Source organism: Brachionichthys hirsutus, chromosome 14, assembly GCF_040956055.1.
Source record: "Brachionichthys hirsutus isolate HB-005 chromosome 14, CSIRO-AGI_Bhir_v1, whole genome shotgun sequence".
NCBI classification, from domain to species: domain Eukaryota; kingdom Metazoa; phylum Chordata; class Actinopteri; order Lophiiformes; family Brachionichthyidae; genus Brachionichthys; species Brachionichthys hirsutus.
The window spans coordinates 2,557,610-2,581,122 of NC_090910.1; the positions used below are offsets into that span (position 1 = coordinate 2,557,610).

At 44.5% G+C, this 23,513-nt stretch overlaps 1 protein-coding gene and 1 pseudogene across 1 annotated transcript in view; one reads left to right on the top strand and one right to left on the bottom strand.

Annotated features, from left to right (window-relative positions):
• sspo (SCO-spondin) overlaps positions 1–22,584 on the bottom strand; it is an 89,816-nt gene extending 67,232 nt beyond the window's left edge. Inside the window, 23 exon segments of the mRNA XM_068747943.1 lie at positions 2,954–3,081; positions 3,191–3,393; positions 4,846–4,980; positions 5,068–5,324; positions 5,404–5,498; positions 5,918–6,128; positions 7,161–7,407; positions 7,791–7,956; positions 8,053–8,271; positions 8,509–8,681; positions 12,434–12,563; positions 12,658–12,799; positions 12,886–13,138; positions 14,673–14,829; positions 15,260–15,385; positions 17,363–17,448; positions 17,584–17,742; positions 19,635–19,737; positions 19,896–20,119; positions 20,408–20,578; positions 21,674–21,756; positions 22,020–22,229; positions 22,532–22,584. Coding sequence (XP_068604044.1) covers positions 2,954–3,081; positions 3,191–3,393; positions 4,846–4,980; positions 5,068–5,324; positions 5,404–5,498; positions 5,918–6,128; positions 7,161–7,407; positions 7,791–7,956; positions 8,053–8,271; positions 8,509–8,681; positions 12,434–12,563; positions 12,658–12,799; positions 12,886–13,138; positions 14,673–14,829; positions 15,260–15,385; positions 17,363–17,448; positions 17,584–17,742; positions 19,635–19,737; positions 19,896–20,119; positions 20,408–20,578; positions 21,674–21,756; positions 22,020–22,229; positions 22,532–22,584 — 3,731 coding nt within the window.
• LOC137904159 (U2 spliceosomal RNA) lies at positions 17,155–17,261 on the top strand (annotated as a pseudogene).
• Positions 22,585–23,513: the final 929 nt, after the last annotated feature.

The window sequence follows — 23,513 nt, forward strand, 5'->3', positions numbered from 1 at the left end:
GAGAACATGCAAATACCACACAGAAAGGCCGCAAGTCGGATTCGAACCTGTGCCCTTCTTGCTGTGAGGGAACAGCGCTAACCACTACACCATTAGATTCTAGTTGAATTAGACAGCACTGAGTAAAATCTAAATTAAAATGTTCTTCAGGATTTAAATATAGTATAAATAAATGTCATACAAACAAAAAATATACATAAAAGTGGATTGTAGTTTATTTATTTATACACTTATTTATTTATTTATTGACCACAAAGGAAAGATGCATTGTACCAGGTTGTAACAGAAATGCTCATTTTCAAGGGATGCTATCTATATTCTCCTCTTGAGGCAGACCGAGTTACTCAAGCTGTTTTTTCAATACATTAAATTACAGATTTCCTCAGAGGGTTCTAAACACTGAAAAAACAGTAACTGTGTACTTTACAAATACAGTAGAAATAAACACTTCTATTATCAATGTATCTTTATTGATGGAAAATAAATATCTAGGTGTGACCCTGAACCCGACTTTAACCTTCAAAAATCATGTAAAGAATTTTGAACACACTTTCAAATTCAACTTGGTCAATTCCTTATCAAGCTGGTCATAGGGCTGTAAAACAATCAATGCAGAAATATGCACTCAAGATCCATGATAAAAAAACCCGGACAGCAGCACAATTGTTTGATCCTCGCTAACTGTAAAATTCTCAACTTGTAAAATGTTATCTTTTATGCTCACGTCTGTTTAGTCTTTAAACAGTTTGACACAGCCAGGTTTACGGACACAATGTAAGAACAAACTTTGACTGGGATGGGGAAAAAGCTTTGGTGTATGAACACCCAAGCGCATCAACTGCCACGCTTGACGTCATTGAGCTTGTCAGCTGTGCTTTGTACGTAGTGTTGTCACACCGTTTGCCACTCTTGGTTGCTACGCCTTTCTTGTTAAATTTACCCTCATTATGGCTCACAATAAAGTTAGAACGGCAACTAGTAGTGAGGCTAAGAAGCCTGAGAATATTCAAAGGCGTCATCTTCCTTCTCCTCCACCTGTGCTTTCAACAACACAGGTAAAGTGTCCAAATATGTTTTATGTATAAGTGTACTGTGCCTTTCTATAATTAAGGTAATATTTATTTCTCTCTCAATGTTTTCGCCACACATAAACCCATAACATAATGGTTTTAAACAAGTTTCTGGGTTCCAGAGTTTCTGGGGCTGAAGAACAGATTAACTGGATCGATATTAATTTAAATGGGAAAAATTGTTGCTCGGGTTGACTGACTGTTTAAAACAATTTGGTGTCAGGGTTACAAAGGTTTACTGTTAAACAGAGGATAAGAATGTGAATTTTCTTGGTGGTCATTTGTCTGTCTCTTTTTCAATATTAAAAACAAAATTACATTTATGATTATTTATGGTTTCTTGTGTTGAAAATAATTGTATTACATATTTTTTCCGGATCTGCTCTGGCTCTCATTGCTCCTCTGGAACGCAGTCTTCACATCTTGCCAAATCCAACTTTATCCTTTACTCACTTCTTTAGTGAAGTCCATTCCTTAAGAGCAACCTGGCAGTATCAGTATTTCACATTGCGTTTGTATCGATTGAAAGATAGAGTTGTGTATCATCTGCATATCGCTGGACAGGGGGTACAGGCTTTTGCTCGTCTGCTTTTTATTGATTTTTCTTCTGCTTTTAACTGCATTCAGTCGCACATTTTAGCCCATCGTCTTATCAGCGCGCACAAGCTTGACAGGGGTATAGTGAGCTGGTTAGTTGACTTTTTAACTGACCGACCACAGAGGGTGAGGGTGAATGGGGTTTTATCCGACGTTCTTTTATCCTCCATCGGCTCGCCCCAGGGCTGTGTCCTTTCACCACTTCTGTTTATCTTATACACAAATGAGTGTAAAAGTCGGCATCAGGACAGACACCTGGTTAAGTTTGCTGACAATACAGTGATCGTGTCAATTCTTGGTAATCAGGACACCGATCACGGCCCGGTGTTGAGTGACTTTTTAAACTGGTGTGAGAGATCATTCTTGAGCATTAACGTTAAGAAAACAAAGGACATGCTTATTGATTTTAGGAGGAAGCCCCCACCAATCCTCCCTGTCTTTATTCATGGTCAGGCAGTGGAAACGGTACAGCAGTACAAATACCTGGGTACCATCGTGGACGAAAAGCTGTCATTTGAGACAAACACAGATGCTGTTTTTGCAAAGGCCCACCAGCGCATGTACTTTTACCGGAAGTTGAGAAGTTTTAGTGTGGATACCTCTTTTATGAAGATGTTTTATTATTGTTTTATTGCGTCTGTTTTAACCTTCTCTTTTATTTGCTGGTTTGGGTCCCTTACTGTGAAGGACAAAAACAGGCTGAACAGTATCGTTAAGAGGTGCAGCAAGACGGTGGCGGTCAGTTTTCAGGAGCTCTCTGTCCTGTACACAGCCAGGGTAAAAAAGAAAGCACAAGCTGTCCTGGCTGACCCGACTCACCCGCTGTCCTCTGAATACAGGCTGCTGCCTTCGGTACCAAAGTGTAGGACAAACAGACTCCAAAAGTCATTTCTTCCTGGTTTTATCAACAGCCTTTTATGACCAGCTTTTATTCCACTTGTGCACTTTTTATGTTTTGTTTGTGCGTTGACTGAATTGTGGTGCGTCTCTGCTGGCTGTGAAACGATCTGATCTGATAGAAAAATATGGGGCACTGAGCTGAATCTGGTGGAACTTCAAAGAGTAGGTGAATTTTGCCACAAATGTGATATAATTCATGAGACAAGCTCATGCCATTTCAACAAAATATTACCCATCACCAATCTTGTCCTGACAGATGTATGTTTATGCACAAAATCTGAAAACATTTATAATATCCTGGAAGTTGCAAAGAATATCTCTGGTATCAGAGCACTGTTCAAGAAATGCTGGAAGAGACGGTATCATTTATACCGAGTGACACTCACCCACAAGCATCAAAGACACACCAGTCATAATGCTGCTGGAAGGGCACCTCAGGGTGACACTGCAAGAAAAGGGCCTGAGTCAAGACTGCACACCTTTTCTTGGCCCAGGTTACCCTGTGGGGGTTCAGCTGAAAACCAACAAAGGAAATAAAGTTTTTTTTTTTTTTATATGTCTACAAAGCTGAATTGTAACAAAGTTTGTTCAGGGTTTCCTGAAAATGCATGTTTTCAACTCACAGCACAGGGATCTCTGAGGTCCTGGTCAGCTACATCAGGACAGGAAGAACTGGCCTTCCAGGAGTTTCCAAATAGTTCAGTTGTGGACTCCACGATGCCCTGCCGTGTAGTGTAATCATTCTCTGCGTCTCCATCAAAGTTACCACACAGACCACCGACCCGACCCCTCAGGTGAGACTCCAGACGTACGTAAACACGCATACCTGGAGACAACACGGGGAATATCAGCTATATCATGCTGATTAAACTCTCACAGCCATGAATACAGTCATCCCTCGCTATATCGCAGTTCACTTTCCGAGGATTCAATGGATCAGCGATTTTTTTGCCGAACATATGCATTTATATATATATCGCTGATTTTCCACTATTTCGCGGCATTCTGCTGTATGTATAAATATTTTTATTTCCATTATTTTATTGATTAAAAAAAGCATTTCCAAGCCTAAGAAAAATTAATTAATTCACACACACAACTGAGGTGTCTATTTTAACACCTCACAAGGACCTTAAAAGCTCACAAGTGAAGAGGGAGAACAGGGCGAAGAGATGTGAAATGCATGCCTGATTCTTCTTCAGCTACGGAGGACCCACGGTGATGCAGTAGGAGAGTGAGAGTCGGTAACATACATTCTTAAATGAATTACTCTTCAATAGCTTACATTCATTTCCTAGCGCGAATGCGAGTGCGAGTGCGTTTGCGTCCGCGCAGCTCCAGCGCACATCCCATGAGCGTCTCCGTGAAGCGGATGTTTGTGTGTGTCTGTGCGCTGTGACCGACCGGCTCAGGTAGCAGCTAACAGCAGCTAATGCACTAATAGAATATTTACTGTATTAGAATACAAAAGTGTTTGTAGGCGTGTGGGAATGGGTAATACAGTAGAGGATGGGTAGATACCAGGGCAGGAAGGGTTCATGAAGGTAAAAATACACGGAAAATAATAAATAAATATGGTGTACTTCGCGGATTTTCACCTATTGTAGGGGTCCTCGAACGTAACACAGCGATAAACGAGGGATGACTGTAGTACCTCTGAAAGATTGCAAAAATGCATTCTGCATGAAATATAAGGAAATAATAACAATGAAATAATTAGAGCTCTATAAATAAGTCAAAATGGATTTCAAATAAATGAAACACCTGACCCTAAGCATAAAATGATTGACTAAGACAGTGCTTCTCAATTATTTTCTGTCGCGCCCCCCCTAGGAAGAAAAAAACATTTTGCGCCCCCCCCCCCCGAAAAAAAATAAAAAAATTGTATCCTTATTAACATACAAAGAATTATGAAAAAGAAAGAAATATAGATCAACTTACAACAAAGAATAACTTTATTACCATTTTTTTTAGTCTGCAACAGAAAATAAGGAAGTCTGGTCTTTCTTCTTCTCCCACCGTAGATTGTTTACAACTGCTCTTCTTCTGCTAATCCTCCCTGCGCGCACTCTGACAATCAGAGCGCCACTGCCAACTACTGGAGCGGATGTGCAATTACACTTTACTCTCCTAAGGCAAAAAAACATTTTCTCCGCGGCCACAGGCGCCCCCCTTGACATCGCACCGCACCCCCCTAGGGGGGCGCGCCCCACCATTTGAGAACCACTGGACTAAGACATCATTTAAGTTTGCAGAGGTTGATGTATGTGAGACCCACCTCCATCCCAAAGCAGAGTGACCCCTAGTCTGGAGGAAAGGGAGACAAACAGGCCAACCCGTTCCAAAGTCAGCCCACTGCCGCTGTAAGACTTTGGTAGACTGACTGGCATTCCATTTACTGTCACAGCTTTACCTACAGAACAGACCAGGCATCTCACTTCAAACAGCCATGTGTTTCCTAACACAAGGTTTTCCATCACCCCATAGAACTAAAACTTACCTCTCAGCAGATGGATGACGGTATTGACGAGGTTGAACGTCACTGACTTCGTACAGGTGACCCCCGTGCTCCCGCAGGGAACATTCTCTGCCATGACACTGAACAAACCGCTCGTTTCACTCACCAGCAGATACTGGCAGTCACCCAGGAAAGAGTAGAAGCGGCCATCAAATGTCACATAGTGTGGGTCGCCAGTTGCGACGCACACACCAGCACAGGCATACTGGCTGCAGTGCCAGCGGCGGTCCTGACATACACTGCAGGTAATAATGAAGAATAGCTGAAATAATTCAACATCTAAAGGACATGGAGCAACAGGATGGTTGCATGTATTACCATGTGTTGCAGTCTTTAATGATGGTGTCATTGCTGTGGTAAAGTTGACCATTATGGTGGCATGGGCAGTCATCTGGCTGAACACATCGATCACCCTGAAACCGGAGAAGCATTGTATTCAAAACTATGAGAAAATAAATTAGCGTAGTTGAAGGCAGCTTAGTGCCAGTATAATTTTTCTTTGGGCTGAATCTACTAAAGCTGCTAAATCTAAATCTGTGTTTCGCATGTCGTAAAACAGTTTTCCCAGATTCCGTTTTTTAATGCCAGATTCTCTACTAGTAAAACTAAACAGATGTGATATCCTTTCAAACAGAAATGGAACTAGATGCGTTGATATTGAAATGTTTTCTACTTAGCTCCGCTAGTCCAGGGTCCTGTACTGTGTACTCCTGGCCTGGTGTGTGGCTTATTGGAACAGACCCATCTCCTATGGCATTACTGCATTGTCTTCTCTGAAATATCTCATTTCCCGTCATTTTTACCATAAGAATAACTTAACATTTTCACCTACAAGTAACACAGTTCCCTGGGGACAGACGCAGCCAGACTGGGGCTCCCTGCAGCTCGACTGGGTGCCTCTGGACTCCTGCTGTTGGCCAGTGGGGTCCAGGCTGGAACAGGTGAGCAGGCAGGATCGAGGAGAATAGATTAGCGAGCCTGGACACTGGTTCACCTCCTCACAGTGCAGCCGAGTACAGTTAAACTGGCCCTTCTCACAGATGCTGTGAAGGGAAGCGGAGAGGGAGCAGAATCAGAGCTGGCTTCAACTGACAGGAATCATTGATCATGATTATAATGAATTATTAAACAGTCAAAATAACACAAATAACCAAACTATAGGTATCAAAGTTGAACAATCAGTTACAGAAACCTGTGAGGTTACTATGGATCCAGATAGAACTGGACTAAACAGTAGAAGCAACATCATAATGAGCTATGACCCATAGAGTGTAGTGAAGAGATGCAATGAAATCAACCTATCCTGAGTCAGGAGCAGGAATATAGGGTCATTTCATCAGAGCCCTCACACCACCAGGGCACTCACATAGAGAACATTCAGGACACACTGATCACGGCAGAAACCTTTCACATTGCACTGCACAAAGAGTTCGGATGTGTCTGGCAGAAAGAGACCATGACTGAAAAAAATAATGTTTCATTTCATGAAAATCAGCTTAAAAACATGTTTCACCAGTAATTAAAGAATATCAAATAACATTAGATTTTTGTAGTGCTGAATTTGTTTGTGGATCATTTATCAGCATGTAAATTGTCACCTCAATGGATCAAGGCTCATTGAAGAAGCTGTGCCAAAATTAAATTACCACAATGGAGACAATATGATTACAACCTCTGATTTTTTTTTTTAATCACATCTACCACATTATAAAAGCAGCCAGTGGACAGCTATAAAAGAGAATGGACCGATTTTATGATGTCTTGTAAAAGTAACATCTGCTGGTTCACAGAATATTTGAACGGGGTTAACTTCCACCACAATATTTAATTTTGACAGCTTTAGTGGTATTCTGCCATGTGAAATTTGGCAGAATAGAATCAAACAAAGTAGGAAAGTAGGAATAATTCAGCTGTTATCAGCTTCATATTTTAGAGCCACAATTTTGTATTTATTCCACCAGATAAACCGGGTCAAAACCAGAGGGAAAAAACAAAACCTCAGTATCTTGAACACAAGTCAGACGTAAAAATAGCCTGGTCCGAAGAAATAGTTGAAGTTCATCCTGACTACATACCAGGTGTTACAGTTGTTGGTAATAACAGCACCGTGCTTGTGCATCTTGTCTCCTTGCACACAGGGACACATAGTGATGGGAACACACTGGCCCTGGTGGTCCTGCTTTAGTCCTTGTGGGCACTGGCAACCTGGAACACATGTCCTGAAGCCCACTTCACCATCATCACAATTCCAACTCTCTGAACAGGAGCTCCCACAGGCACGGCCACACTCCTGGTAGACCTGACCCCCTGAACACCGGACCGCTGGGAATACGGGAGAGAAGGAAGGAATACTGGAATGTTAGAACATGTTATTGTGTAACTGTGACTGAAACTTAAATATCCAAATAAGGTGTCTGTTGTGGGACATATAGTGCCAGTAAAAAGTTTCAACACGCGTTCCACAAGAGAGGGTGCACACGCTCCTAACACACATTATAGAATCAAAGGATGCTCACACTTTTAAAACAGGTAAACAACACGTCCTATTGGAAGCCTTTCCAGATTACATGATTATATGTAGGTAAATGACAAATCTGGAATAATTTCTCCTGATCTAGTGGAGAGAGACACGAGGTCATTTCTGCAAACAATAATCAACATCTCATAGCACCCCCTAACCAAGGTCTTCTTTTACATTTACTTACGGCAGAGGGTCTGATTTCGCCAGGTGATAGTGTTTCTCTCCTGAGCGCAGTGTCGGGTGTAGGCAGTGAGGATGGTGCAGTGGCATGCCCTCTGAGGGTCACAGCCACATACCTCTGACATGCAGAGACGGAAGTAGGGTTCCCTCTCCACCACATCGTGACATGCCTTCAGTCACAGAGGGAGATGAATGTGTGAATATGGGGGGGGGGGGGGGGGGGCACACAAAAAAGATGGATGAACATTTACCACACTGCAATCTACCTGAAAAATGGGGCTGTGTATGATGGAGCACACCATCTCTGCATACTGCCTCCTCTGAGTGTAGGTGGTGCAGGGGTCAGATGGGGCTCCTCTGGGTAAAATGCAATGTTCTGTCGTGAATTTCTCTGCGAAGGATGACACACTGCTCTCCACGTCTCCTTCTGGCGTGGTGAAGTCATCATGCTGGTTCCAGGTCATCGTTCCACACAGACCGCGCACCTTGAATGCAGCAGGTATATTTACTTATCAATTTATTACAATTCAGTGCAAGACAGAGCTGAAGATTTTGTTACTCTTTTTCAGTCAAAGCATTTAATTTTTTTATGCATGCTCTATATTTAAATGTAGTGTAAGATATCTGGACACATAATCCACAAGTTCTTTATATACAGTTAAAATGTTGTTTTAAATACTTTGGGAATAAATGGACCATAAATGATTAGAAATGATGGTCACTTTGTTTTCAAAGCCAGGTTGCAGGGTGATGAGAACCAAAGGTCCATCTAGGTGCCAGAGAAGCTGGGCTCCAAAAGTCTGGATGAGAAGAAATGAAGAGGAGGCCCGAAGCACAAGCAGGTCCGCCGTCACTACAGGCAACTTCTCCCTCTTATCATTCAGTGTCACCGTGCCTGTAAGAAATAGGAAACTCGTGAATACACACTCGCAACAAGAAAAAGAGCACAAACCTCCACCAACATAAAAAATTAAAACAAATTAAAACAAGTTTGGAAAATACGGTAGTAAATTGTTTCTTTAAAATGACATGATTGGGCTGAAAACAAGATAATGTATGATATCGGAACACATTATAGCAGATTTTATAAGAAAATTATATTGAAAAAATTATATTAAGAAAGATATCCCCAGTGGTCCCCGAGAGAGGGGGGGGGGGGGGGGATCAGCACCCCGAAAGGACGGATCTCCTGGTACCAGACATATGCCATGGACTATTAACGACGACAGCAACCTGTTTTTGTGGCAAAGTTTGTAAGAACCTGAGAGGCCTGAGATGAGCTGCACCAGGAGGAAGGGAAATGTGCAACGCACAGAGAAAGTGCCAAGTACTGACCCTGGTGAGACAAAAGAGGAGCAAGTGCCGGAGTCACCCCACAGTGTCCAGAATCTCCATGTTCATCATGTCACACCAAGCGGACCATCTAAACATAATCAAGATGTTGATGCTACTCTCGATGCAATATGCAGAGGGGAAGTTGATCAGCGACTGAAGCTGATGAGCACACTAATCATCAGTATAGGCACAGAGAGATTTGGCATCAAACAGACAAAGGCCATTAACATCACCAGGCCAAACTGGAATGAGATAAAAATCTCCCAGCTAAGGAAAGAACGGAGGGTCCTGAAACAGCAGTATAAAACAGCAAGCGAGGAGGAAAAGACCAGCCCTGACAGAACTCTGGGATGCCCTGAGGCAGAACCTCATCTTTCTGTGACGTGCTGAGTGGCACAGGAGAAGGGGCAGAGAGAGAGCTTGTAAGCGGACTGCCTTCATAGCAAATCCCTTTCGATTTACTAAACTGGTAAACTGCTGGGGCAAAAGCATCGTGGGCACTACTATGCCCAGAAGAGGAGATCAATCAGCACCTCAGTGACACACACAGCGACTGCAGGAGAGAGGAAAATCTGCCCCCCTGCAGAGAGTTACCCACACCGCCACCACCACCCTCCTCACAGTTCAATATCAAAGAGCATTGTCTGAGCTGCATGTAACAGTTCAGCCCCATCTCCCTGCTCCGCATGGAAGGAAAATGTTTTTCAAGATCCTTGCTAGCAGGTTAACAGAGTACCTCCTGAGGAACTCCGATATTGATACCACAGTGCAGAAGGGGGGGTTGGTCCCAGGTATGCCAAGCTGTTTGGAATGCACAGGGGTGGTTACCCAGCTGATTCGGTGGGTGAGAAAAAACCAGAGGAGATATAGCAGTCCTCTGGCTTGACCTTGCCGATGCCTACGGATCCATTCCACATAAGCTTGTAACAACAGCTTTGAAGAAACACCATGTTCCAGAGAAGTTCATTGAATGCATACAGGACTACTGCAGAGAATGATGTTCAACCCAGCCAAGTCCAGGTCTCTGGTCCTGAGGAAGGGGAGAGTGGAGATCAAAACACTGCTTCCATCTTTGACAGCACCCTGAAAGACAAGGCAGCGGTGCAGTCAGTCCACATGGAGCTGAAGACCTGGCTAGCAGCAGTGGACAAGTCAGGGCTCCCAGGAAAGTTCAAGGCATGGATATATCGGCGTGGTATCCTGCCGAGACTCCTGTAGCCACTCCTGATTCACAAAGTCTCAGTAACCACCATGTGAGGCTTTGAAAGTACCATCAGCCAGCACCGGTGCAAATGGCTGGGCTTGCCAATGAGCTTAAGCAGCATCGCTCTGTATGGCCACACCAACAAGCTGCAGCTCCCCTTTTCTGGTTTAAGGTGGAGTTTAAGATCAACAGAGCAAGGGAGGTGTTGCTTTGTAGAGATTCATCTGACACAAGAGTCTCTTCCGCAGGTATCACTGTTAGAACAGGCAGGAAGTGGTGGGCACAAGACACAGTCAACCAGGAAGAAGCATGGCTGAGACATTGTGTCTTAGTAGGTTCAGTGGCAGTTGGGAAAGCTGGTTTAGGTAGCTACACAAGACCACGGCATGACAAAGCCCAGGGATTAGAGAGATGTCAGATGGTGCAGGGAGATATCTGTGCAGAGGTGGAGGAGGAACACCAAAGCAGAGCAGTGGCCATGTGCCAGCAAGGAGCTGGAGCACATCCTGAGTGGCTGATCTAAAGTCCTGGGAGAAGAGAGGTACATGTGATGTCATAACCAGGTGCTGAAGCAGTAGCGGACACCATTTGTACAGGAATCCAGCCTTGTAAAAAGTCTGGCACAACACCTCCTTGGTCAAGGAAGCTATGGCCCATGACTGGCAGTTGCATGTGGATCTTAGGAGGCAGTTGGAGTTTCCAGAGTGCATAGTAAAGATGTCACTGAGGCCAGACCTGGTCTTAAAATCTGACTCAACAAAGCAAGTTGTACTGTTGGAGCTTACAGTCCAGTGGGAAGACCGGATGGAGGAGGCCCATGAACGAAAGAAGGCCAAATACCTTAAGGTGGTTGAGACAAGCAAAGAGAGTGGCTGCAGATCCCGCTGGGAGCCAATAGAAGTGGGCTGTAGGGCTTTTCTGGGACAATCTGTGCATAGGACATTAAGGTTCCTTGGAATTAGAGGGTTGCCAGAGAGAAGAACCACTAGAAGCATCAGTGAGGCTGCTGAAAAAGCCTTGAGGTGGCTGTGGATCAACAGAGGAGAAGCATGTCGTTGCGCACTGCTTGGACACAGACCAGGGCCTAATCACCCCCGGTTGGTTCGCCCAGGAGAGGGTGTCTGAAGATAGAAGACCAGAATCACCCAATGACCCTGGGTGCTACATTGAGGATGTTTCCAAGCAGCAACTTTAAGGTGTTTGAGAATCTACCTACCGTAATTGCTGAACTATTATGCGCACCTGTGAAAAAGCCGCACCCACTGAATTAAAAAAAATATATATTTTGTACTAAAATAAGCCGCACATATTCGTAAGCCGCAAGTGCATTAAGACAAATGATATTTAACGGAACACGGCTCGTAACGATATCCGCAGCAGGTCTCCAAGGTGAACAGCCTCTGGCATGTTAGATCAAGGGAAGTCGGCAAATCAGATCCGTAACTTCGGGATAAGGATTGGCTCTAAGGGCTGGGTCGGTCGGGCTGGGGTGCGAAGCGGGGCTGGGCTCGAGCCGCGGCTGGGGGAGCAGTCGCCCTGTCGCCCTCCCCTCTCCGCCCGTCGGAGGCTGCGCGGCGCGCAGCCTCCGACGGGCGGGGTGTCCCCGTCCCCCTTGCCCCCGTGCCCCTCATCCTCCGTCCGCGGGAGCGTGGTGCGGCAGGGGTGGGAGCGTGGTGCGGCAGGGGTGGGGACGCCCGGGAGGTCGAGGGGGTGGGTTCCTTCCCCGCTACGCGGCGCGTCCGACGCCGCGTAGCGGATGGCGGACAGGCGGCGGGGACCGGGTACGGCGGTCCGGCGGCGGCGACTCTGGACGAGCGCCGGGCCCTTCTCGCAGATCTCCCCAGCTACGCGCAAGCGGGGCTTTCCCTCCGGGCGGGCGGGCGTTAATTTTGTAACGAAAATAAATAGGCTTTAACGAAACACGGCTCGTAAAGAAAGTGGGAAAATATACGTAAATTTGCCGCGTCGTTGCATAAACCGCAAGGTTCAAAATATTGGAAAAAAGTAGCGGCTTGTACACCGAGAATTACGGTAAGTATTTTGATTTGTTCATCATGTTTCCTGTCACAGTAGTTAAACATGCAGCACTGAGTAAGAGATTATCTCACCACTGTCTGTGATGATGACTGTAGTGTGGAGTGCTGTAACTGACATCTCTTTCAGACAGCACAGACCTCCTCCTCCATCTGTACACTCCCCACAGCGCACACTGACCACCAGCTTCCTGTCAACAAAGTCCTAAATGCACACATTAGCATAAACCAGGTGTCAACACACAAAAATGTATCTTGTAATGTCTCATTGTCTCATGGTTGTATTCAATATATCTCACCTCCACAACAATGAAAGGACAGTCTCCTCCTTTCAGAGAATACCTCTTTTTGTCAAAGGTTGTCACCTGTAGTGCACCAATCAGGCTGCATTGGGCTGCACACCTTTTCCCAGTACACTGCCACTGCCCTGCTTTACACACACTGGGAGGATTAAGAAAGTAGGAATAAATATATTGTTGGAGGAAAGCGTGAAAAAGCAATAGAGCATAAAGGATAAACAGTCGTACCAGGAGTTGCACTTCTGTTGGATCTGGTCCCCTGACTGGAAGGTGCGTCTTTGATGGAAGCAAGGACAGTCATCTCTTTTTAGGCAGAGCCCCTGGTGCAGGTAAAGGCCAATGGGGCACTCACAGCCCCCCACACACTCCTCTCTGCACTGTCCCAGAGCTGCAGCAGGCCCGAGTGTTTGGGGAGACGCACAAGTCAGGGGACAGAAGGACACACATTCTGAAAACACCTGACCTCTAGTACACCCACGAACTAGAGAGACAAAAACAAAGAGGAAACAGATTGAATTGATTAGGGCTTTTTCATCTTCTAGTGTAATTGAATACTTTACATTAATCAGTATATGGCCAGGCTAACCAAATTATGTGGAGTTCTTGAGTGAGACTAACTGGTAAGCAATATGAAGTTCGGTTGCGAAACACATGACCAACTCTATACTCTCCATCGGGTGCTCGAGGGTTCATGGGCATTCACCCAACCAGTCCAGATGTGTTTTGTGGATTTGGAGAAGGCGATCAACTGCGTCACTTATAGTATCTTGTGGAGGGTGCTCTGAGGTCCGCGTATGGGGTTCTGAGCCCTTTGGTGGGGGCTGTCTGGTCCTTGTATAAAGTAGGAGCTTGTTTCGCATTGCCAGCATTAAGTCAAACCTGTTCCAGGTATATATTGGACTCCAGCGGGGCTACCCTTTATCACCGGTTCTGTTCATAATTTTTATGAACAGAATTCCTAGGCACAGCCAGGGGCCGGAGGGAGTCCGATTTGGGGTCCAAATTATTTAATCACTGCTTTTTGCGGACAATGTTGTCTTGTTGGCCTCATCGAGCCGGAACCTTCAGCGTGTACCGGGGCTTGCAGTCGAGTGTGAAGCGAGTGTGATGAGGATCAGGACGTCCAAATCAGAGGCCATGGTTCTTGACTGAAAAAAGGTGGGCTGTCCTATTGGTGGTGGAGTCTTTGCCTAAGGTGGAGGAGTTCATGTATCTTGGGGGCTTGTTCACGAGTGAGGGAAAGATGGAGCGTGAGATTGACAGGTTGGTCAGTGCAGTGGCTGCAATAATGCAGTCTTTATATAAGTCTGTTGTAGTAAAGAAGTAGCTGAGCCAAGAGGCAAAACTCTTGATTTACTGGTCAATCTAAGTTCCTACTCTCACCTATGGTTATGAGCTTTTGGGTCATGACCAAAAGAAAAAATCCTGGATACAAGTGATTGAAATTAGTTTCTTCCACAGGGGTGTTGGGTGCACACTTAGAGATAAGGTGAGAAGCTCAGTCACCAGGGAGGAACTCAGAGTGGAGCTGCTGCTACTCCACATCGAGAGGGGCAAGCTAAGGTGGGTAGGGCATCTATTTTGGATGCCTCCAGGACACCTCCCTAAGGAGGTGTTCCAGACATGTGCCACCGGGAAGAGGCCTTGGGGAAGACCTTGGACAGGCTGGAAAGACTATGTCTCTCAGCTGGCCTGGGAACATCTCAGGATTCCCCCAGAAGAGCTGAAGGAGGTGTCTCTGGAGAGGAAAGTCTGGAAATCCCTGCTGAGAATGTTACCGCAGATAAGCGGCTGAAGGAAGATGGATGGATTGATGGATGTAAATATGCATCTTAATGCATATTTACATATATAACATGTATAATGCCTATGTATTGAACATGTTATAACAAGGGAACCATGACTTTAATGTTCATTAGATTGTGGTACTGTTCTAAAGACTCTTCATTTCCACCAGTCCAAAAGCCCTTCACTCACTCAGTCAATGGGACACTGAAATGTTCATATTTCATTACCACACAGGGAGGCTGTCCTCCACAGGATGACAACATGTTTCTGGGCACACTCCCGGGCATAGCTCGCCAGGGTGTCACACACTGCAGGGCCCCTCTGCTTGAGTGGCAGGCTGCAGAACAAGTAGAGACATGTGTCGATGTAGGCTGATGGGTCCAACTGAAAGGAAAACAATGAAACAATGAGCGTATCACTTGGAGGTTACTTAGGAGGAAGCTGCATCAAGAAATATAGAAATATCATTTTGAATGATGTAGTGTCTTGAGAGCCATACCTTCGCGTCCTAAATGTATATATATACACGTCCAAACCGTGTTTTCGCGGGGGGGGGGGGGGGCAAGAGGACAGTTTTGTGCATGTCCTCAGTGAATATCAGACCTTTCCTAAGCTGTAATGACGACCTACACCCTCAGCTGTTAATTGATGCTTGACATTATGTGTTCCACATCACAGTTCAAAGAATTAACCTTAATTCATATCAAAATAATATATTCCTTGGAAATGTCCAGGGACTGCCGCTGTGTTAACTTCAAAGTTAGCAAACATTGGTAACACCAAGTGATTGTGCTGCATATCAGGGAAGTCTGACCCGGTGGTGGCAGTGTGTAAAAGGCTCCTCCAGGAGTCGGTGACACATTAACTCTGCCTGCCTGCGCAGGTCAGGGTCTGCTGAGACATCGCAGCTGTGACCCAGCTCAGCCCCATCACTGCAGCCCTGAAGAAGCAAGAGACAAAGGCACTCATTACATTGTGGAATTGTGCAATTGCTAGAATGTTACGGACCCCACATTGTTAACATAGAAGTATCAATAAACGTAAAAACTATGAAAGCTATAGAGCCATAGGCCATAACAGACTCTGTTTAATTTTGGTGCAAACCCAGATAAAAGAGTTGACCTTTAGGGTCTTGGCAGAAGTTTGGGCTTTGTTGAGCCTTGTACCATAAGTGAATTGCTTTCAGTGATGAGTTTAGGTTTATGACTCTAAAATTTAGAGTCTAAATCATGAAGAACAAAAAAGAAGAATCAACTGGACTTGTGCAAGTTTGATCTAAGACGTTTCACCCTTCATCCAAGAAGCTTCTTCAGTTTGGAGAGACTGGTAGAGAGTTTAGATACTTATACTCTTGTTGGAGCAGAAAACAAAGAACCAAAGAAGGGACAGAAACCACCAAGGCAATCAGATTCTCAGGAGCATTAGCATTTCCTTTATGAATGCTAATGCTCCCCGGCAGTCAGTAAACCTGGCTAACGAATCCCCTGGAGTCATTAGCATCCATAAGGCGAAAGGTTGTTGCCCCCCACCACTACCTCCCCGACCCTCAGGTGAGCTGTTATGCTGAAACGCATCCAGGTGTGGCTGGGGGTTGTGGATTTTTGGGACAGAGGTCAATACTGCATTGTATGTTGCCGATAGATGGTGTCTTAAGACTCCTCCTCTATTCAGGGATGGTTTCTCCAGTTTGTCAAAAATGACAAAAAGTGTATGGAAATCTTGTGTTTATTGAAAATTATCTTGAATTTCTTAGAAACAGCAGCGATGTTGGGGATGACAATTTATTTTGCCTTCTCTCTCCTGTTCCTGGTTTTGTTAATATAATGCTGGTCTTGACAAATGCCCAATTTGGACAGACACATGTCTTTAGAGCATCCAGATGTGCTCTTTGGCCTTTCCTTCCACTCTGGTGGGGGTTTTAGGGCCCAGTGGTTCAGGGTTATGATGACCCCTGACTTGTGCTGCAGTGGGTAGTGGGAATCAAAAACAAGATAATGGTTGGTGGGGGGTTTCTGTTCACCCCCAATCTTGAGGTTTCCATCCATTACAATGTGTACAGCACAGTTCAATAAAGGCAGGGCGTTGTCCTTAACATCTTCACGGGTGAACTTAATGTTATGATCCACCATATTGATGTGGAATTTAAAGGCCTCCACTTCTTGGGTCTTGTCATCCTCGGTAACCAATGGCTGGGTGTCATCCCTGCAAAAGAAGTCAGGGGCTTGCTCTCAACCGCTTCCATTTACGAGTTGGCTACTGCCGGTGAACCCAAGGCAAAACCATGTTTCTGTCTGTAGTATTTTCTCTGTACTGGAAGTAGGTGGTGGTCAGACAGAGATTGCAGGGATGACACCCAGCCCCTGGTTCCTACCACACCTGAACTGAAAGTCCAGTTGATTCTTCTTTTTTGCTCTTTGTGACGCATCATCCATGACCTGGATGACTGAGAACCTACACAGACATTTATGACTCTAATGAGGCCAGCTATGTTGATGAGGATGGAGCTGCAATGCAAAGGGCAAAGAGGAAGGCAAAAGAGGAGGTTTATGGATATTGGTGTGATGGAGAAAGAAGTGGGAGAAAGTTGGGTGATTTAGAGACAGGTGATCATCAGGTGATCTAGAGACAGGTGATCATCTGTACCAAACCAAAATCCTTAAAGGAAAAAATATCAGTCAGAGCAAGCTATCCTATTTCCGAGGATATCCTATCCTCGCCTCGGCCTGTTGGCAAAGATCAATTTTATTATCTGTTCTTATCATTTTAATATCTGATATGTCTTCTATTAGAGGACACTTTTTCATAGCATTCCCCTTGGGATTAATAAAGTAAGTATCTATCTATCTATCTATCATCTATCTATCAATCGTCTGTCTGTCCAAGTTGGGAAATACATTTCATGCATTTAGTGCATTACCTCATTCTGCTGGTCAGGAACTTTCCATGAGTTGCCAAAACTGGCGGCATACTGGGAAACTGTTCTTCCCACTGTTTTGAAATCATCTATGGCAGGGAGAGAGAAAGAGGTTGCCAAAGTACAAACTCAGTAGCATGTAAAACAGACATTTTAGTTAATATGCAGATCTCTGAGCCTCAAAACCCTTCCTGAACACATAATGAGTGTGGTGTTTGGCTCACCATCGGGGTTATTGTTATAGACTCCACAGAGCCCCCTGGTGGCTTCCAGGTGCTCAGCAGTGACAGTCAAGTAGACCGTATTGGTTAGATCAAACTTCAATCGTACGCCCAAGCCGCTCTCCACAAACACAAAGTCCCCCAGCCAATGAACGCCCACCCCTGAAAGAACAAAATACACTTTGTTGCATCTTTCTATTTTTATGCACAAAAAAGTTCTTTGTCAAACATGTTATTTTATATGGTGCATCCTTTCAAATCATGGCATACTATATTTCACACTGGATTATTTAATAAAATATTAACTGTTTGTTTTATTTATGTTTATTTTCTGAATTATGTGTGTTGCTTCAAAACACATTTCTCAAACTTTTCACCTCCCAACCATTTAAAATAATAAAAACAGAAACAGGATGCTTGAACAAAAGTATGAGGTGCACTTTTTTCCAGTCTCATATTACCCTCTAACATTATTAAAAAAGATCTTTGACCTGAATTATACATGGTATTAAAGTCTGATTGGTATCTGTACATATCTTCTAGACCAGACATGGGCAAACCCAGGCCCGGGGGCCACATGCGGCCCGTTGGTCTTTTTAATCCGGCCCGCCGAACTTGTCCAAATTATATCATTAAATATAATTGTATTATAATTAAACCTCATTCATTTGACCTTTTCCCTGTAATGCTACCTGTAAAAGGCCAAATCCTTTAATGCAATAGCTTTCATGTGTCATTTATATTAGCTCACACAAATACTCCATCCATCTGTTCTTGGTCCGGCCCCTCTGTCAAATTCTAGAACCTATTGTGGCCCGCGAGTCAAAAAGTTTGCCCACCCCTGTTCTAGACAGTGATACATGCCTGTTTAGGGAAGGTGTGAAGGTGTCGTGATTGAATTGCTTAATTGCGGTGGTAGGTGTGAATACAGTCCATAGAACATGCTGACCTGGTTTTAGCTAACTTAAGTGTTTAAATTCACAAGACTTTAAGAGACACACCGCTAATTACTGTAATATGACAGAATATGTCAGTCAACAGACCTCCATGAAAACTGAAATACATACCAACAGTCTAGGGCTGACACTCACTGATCTCTAAATCCTCTGATATTGTAATACTATTGAGCAAACCCACTAACTGGCCTGCTCTCAGAATTCATACTGTTAATCATCCTTACATCCATCCATCCATTTCTTGAAGACGAGACAACCTCAATCGTCTCGTCTACAGCCGCTTTTCTCGACTTGTGGGTCATGAATGTTGCTGGAGCCTATCCCAGCTGGCTATGGGTGAGAGGCAGGGTACACCCTGGACACATTGCCAGTGCATCACAGGGCCACACAAAATACATACAACCACTCGCACCTATGCACAATCTGGAGTGACCAATTCCCCTAAATTGCATGTTTCTTGGCGGTGGGAGGAAACCGGAAAACTCAGAAAGAGCGTAGACAGATAGAGAAACTCCTCATAGAAATGAATCGACCCCACTGCGCCATCATGTCGCCCGACTGAGAATCATTATTTGAATATAATAGGCTTCCACTGTCACATTTGTAATTATGAATTCATCGTACCACTCTCTGGAATAATGGGCAGATTTTGGACAATAATACACAAACAATGCTGTTATTGGGGCGACGGTGGCGCAGGTGGGTTGTCCTATGATCGTCCTACCATCATTTATGACACCACGGCTGGAGAAATAATATACAAACACACACTTACGCACTAATGGGTGTTGCATCACCTCAATCGTGGACAGCACAGAATATTTTTTTCCGGAGCATTTAAAAATCAATAAACTGCATCAGCAATTAGCCTTCTACCCTGAGCATTCATCCAGGCTTGAGACCGGCTCAAGGGAGAAACTTGCAATGCTACATTAGCTCCTGCTAACCCCACTACCCATGAAGCTGCCTTACAATAATAAGAACACAATAATAAAATAGGTGTAAATAACAACAGCGGACTATTTATTTTCTGGATATGTATCTCATTCTAATAACCAGCTCACAATGAGTGTAAGATAGAGCTGTGTTGGCACTTACCATTTTGGAAGAGTGGTTCTCCCTGTGGGACAGGCAGGCTGTTCAATGATAAATTCCTGTGATGAACTGAAACCAGATCTAGACCCAGCATCATCTTTAAAGCCTGACAGCAGAGCACCACAGATATATTCACACACATGTGCACACAAGAAACAAACAGCAAGGCTTCACAGAGTTTCCACCACTGCCAATATCTACTGCTACATTATGGCTGGTGACAAATTTGCCACTAAAGGCACAGCTTGGTACCATAGTCCACACCTTGCTGCAGTCTCCTCTGGTGTCACAGACGGTACTGATATAGACTGCCCATGTGCCGTCGTTAGATGAGGCCAGCAGGTAAGTGCAGCTCCCCTGGAAGTGGAAGTGTTTCCCGTCAAAGGTGCGGTAGTGGGTTCCACCCCAGGACAGGCAGGTGGCCGAGATCATAGGCACCCTCACGGTGCCCAGCAGACCACCACGGACCAGAGGGGAGAACTGGGAGTCTGGGGAGGAGGGCAAGCATGTGAACATGTCTTCATATGAACAATCAGCATACAATAAAACATGTTTTAAAGATATATTTTCCTGTAGATGTGGAGAGAAAGAGAAAAAAAAATCCATGTCTCAAAAGAAAGTATCAAAAACAGGAATGTAGTTCCACCATATCAGAATCAGAATTAATAATCCCAGAGGGAAATTCTATCAGCAACATTGCTCCACTCAACAAAATCAAAAATACAAAATTAACATGTGTGATATGTGTGAGCATGAGTGCATGCATATTCTCTAACCAGGAAGGAGGGTGTAGGTACAAGACAAGCAAGTCTGGTCTGATGAATTCCTCCAACTCAGGCCCCACATGCTGCTGCAGCACTGCTCCATCGCCATCAAGGAGGAGTTGTGAACTCCGGGAAACTCCTGACAACTCCATGTGGAGTAACACTGGCCACGAATGCCCACAACTGGGTGAAGGAGAGCAGAAATCAAGTAAAAAAAAAATGTGAACGAAATAAATGAATAGGGGGGGGGAGGCACGGTGGTGTAGTGGTTAGCGCTATTGCCTCACAGCAAGAAGGTACCAGATTCTAATCCTATCTGTGCAGAGTTTGTATGTTCTCCCCATGTCCGGGTGGGTTTCCTCCGGGGTCTCCATTTCCTCCCACCTCACAAAACATGCAATTTAGATTAATTTGTCACTCCAAATTGTTCGTAGTGTGTGTGTGAGTGTTTATGTCTTTCGTGTGGCCCCGCGATGAGCTGGCGTCTTGTCCGGGGTTTACCCCGCCTTTCACCCGTTTCGCCTTGTCTACTAGACAATCCCAATCGCCTTGTGGTTCATGGGTGTTGATGAAGCCTATCCCAGCTTGCTAAGGGCGAGAAGCGTGGTACACCCCGGACACATCGCCAGTGCACAGTGGGGCAAGGTGTTTATAGGAAAGAAGTTACAGGGGGAGGATTCTAAGATCACAGTCTTGAGCGATTTGCATCAATGAGGAAGAGTTAAAGGTGTGTTTTATTACATTCAGGATAGGTTGTGAAAATATATCTAGCTGTGTAAGGAACTATAAAGTAGTAAAGTTATAAAAGTAAAGTAAATCTTAATATATATATAATTTTTCATAGAAGGGAGTCACAAAGTTCTTCACAGAAAACATGAAAAATGCAAAAAAGAACACAGTAAAATTCATAAAATCAAAGAGTACTAAAAACAAAAGGTGCTTAGGCCTGTTTAAAAAGGAATGTCTTGAGCTGCTTTTCAAAAGTTTCTACGGAATCCCGGAGCGCAGGCACAGAGGGGGGTCATTCCGGAGACGGGGAGCCCCCGCTTTAAAGGATCTTATAATGATTTGTCCTTTCTTATGAGTGATGAAGAAGCACAGGACATGTCACACACTGATAACGACAGATATGTAGGGGATACAATTTTACTTTGACCATTAAATTACATTTACATTTAATCCACACTCAATGGCAAATCGCTGGCCTTTAAAACATCAAAGCTTGTCACTGAGCAGAGTGTCATTTTGCATGTGAAGGCCTTGATGCAAATGTCTCACCCTCAGAGCAGTGGGGGCCGCCCCATCCCTCACAGCAAGCCCTCATGGTCTTGTTCACCACATGGCTCTTCATGTCTGGGGGCCTGGGAATGACAGACACATCAGGTGAAAAGTCCATGTGCCCATTCATCCACCATTTCCTTTGAAATGCTGTACATTAGTTATTTGTTGTCATTAAGTATCGTCGAAACGATGAAGGAATGTTCCCATTAATGAAGAGATCATGTGTTCATCTAGCGCTTATTGTGAGTGTGTGGTGAGTCGTGTTCTCCAGCTGGAGGACGGCTTAACAATGGACTGACAGAGAAACCGTTCGCACCTCGGAACAAGTTGCGGTTTCACTCACTTGTACAGGAAGCAGGACGCCTCAGAGCCATGATTTTTGTAGTACAGAGCAATTCCATCATCGCCTCCATGCTTAACGCGCATCCTGTCCACATCCAGCCTCCAACCCTGGGTGTTGTACTGATACACCTGAGAGCAGCTCACCTCCAGCTGCTGACGTGGGGACAGGACTGGCTGCAATCGCTCCTCCACCAAGTGTTCACACCAATGTCTGCAGCAAAATGCATAGATTTAATTTTGCGTTCATAGGGAGCTGCTTAAAGTTTCATCCTGAATTCCAACATCAACATGAAACTTCTACTCTCCTTTTATATAAAAGACATGCTAGGTAACACAGCGTACACTGAAATAGTTATTTATCTAAAAAAAATTAGTATTTGTATCGACTGAGCAAACACTCATGACTCGATACCTTGACCCGTGTGTTACTCTTGTTACATTTGCAATCTTCCCACCCTCTATATATTTTCAAATGTGTTTTATCCTGCTTCCACTGGCCTGAGTCAAACTCACCCCATTCCCATCACTGTCTGCAGTCCAGCCAGGGTCAGCAGTAGCTTCTCCATGCCCCTCACTCAATGCCTGAGCATCGCAGTCCTGAAAAGACAAGTTCATATCAAAGTATTTTCATGAATAAAAAGCAACTTCACTGGTTGCTAAAGAGTTTCCTGCTGACATTTAGTAAGAAGAAAAGTAACTTCAGAGTTAAATTACTTTGATTGAATTAATGATGAATAATCACTACTTTTTGTAAATAAGCCATGAAGCCATCACCTGAGTAGAAGTAAGAGAAGGTGCAAATACCTTTGAAATAAGGTTTGTTGATAAGTGTTTTTCTTTATTGCCCCATCCACCAGGTGCTCCGTGAACGGATACTTTGGGTTATGGAGGAACAGAGACCCAGATGCAGGGTTTTAAATGTGGGGGGTGATTCGTTGGGTGTACAGTGGCATCTGAACCTGCTGCCATTGGGTAGAGGAAGTAAAGTCACAGCTGCAGAGTCAGACATTGGACCCCAAAACTGTGACGGACACATCCGGCACATCCCCTGGTTTTGCCCCATCGAACATTACGGAATGCTGCTGGTGTTCATGTGGGTGGATGAAACCCGCCACCAAATAAAGGGGTATTTGTCAAAGCTTAATCCTATGAAGAGAGACAATTCAGGAAGGGTGATGGGGCATTTATTCAATGGTGTGTCAACAGGCTTTTAGACTCACCCAAATCCCAAGTCTGACCTCTTGACCGCTGAGTAAGGGGAGCTCAAACACAGCAGTCACCACGCTACTCCTCAGCCTGAACTCAGAATAGAGGAATAAGAAGCTGCTGATGATCCAAGGGACTGCTTTAAAGCGGTCCCTGACTGTTTTGACAAATCGGTCTAAAATACAAGAATTTACGTAAATAAATACACGCACAAAAATATATCATTATTTCTTATAAGATATAAAATCAGTTTTGTTTGGGGGTCGCCAATGTTGTTTACATCGCAAGG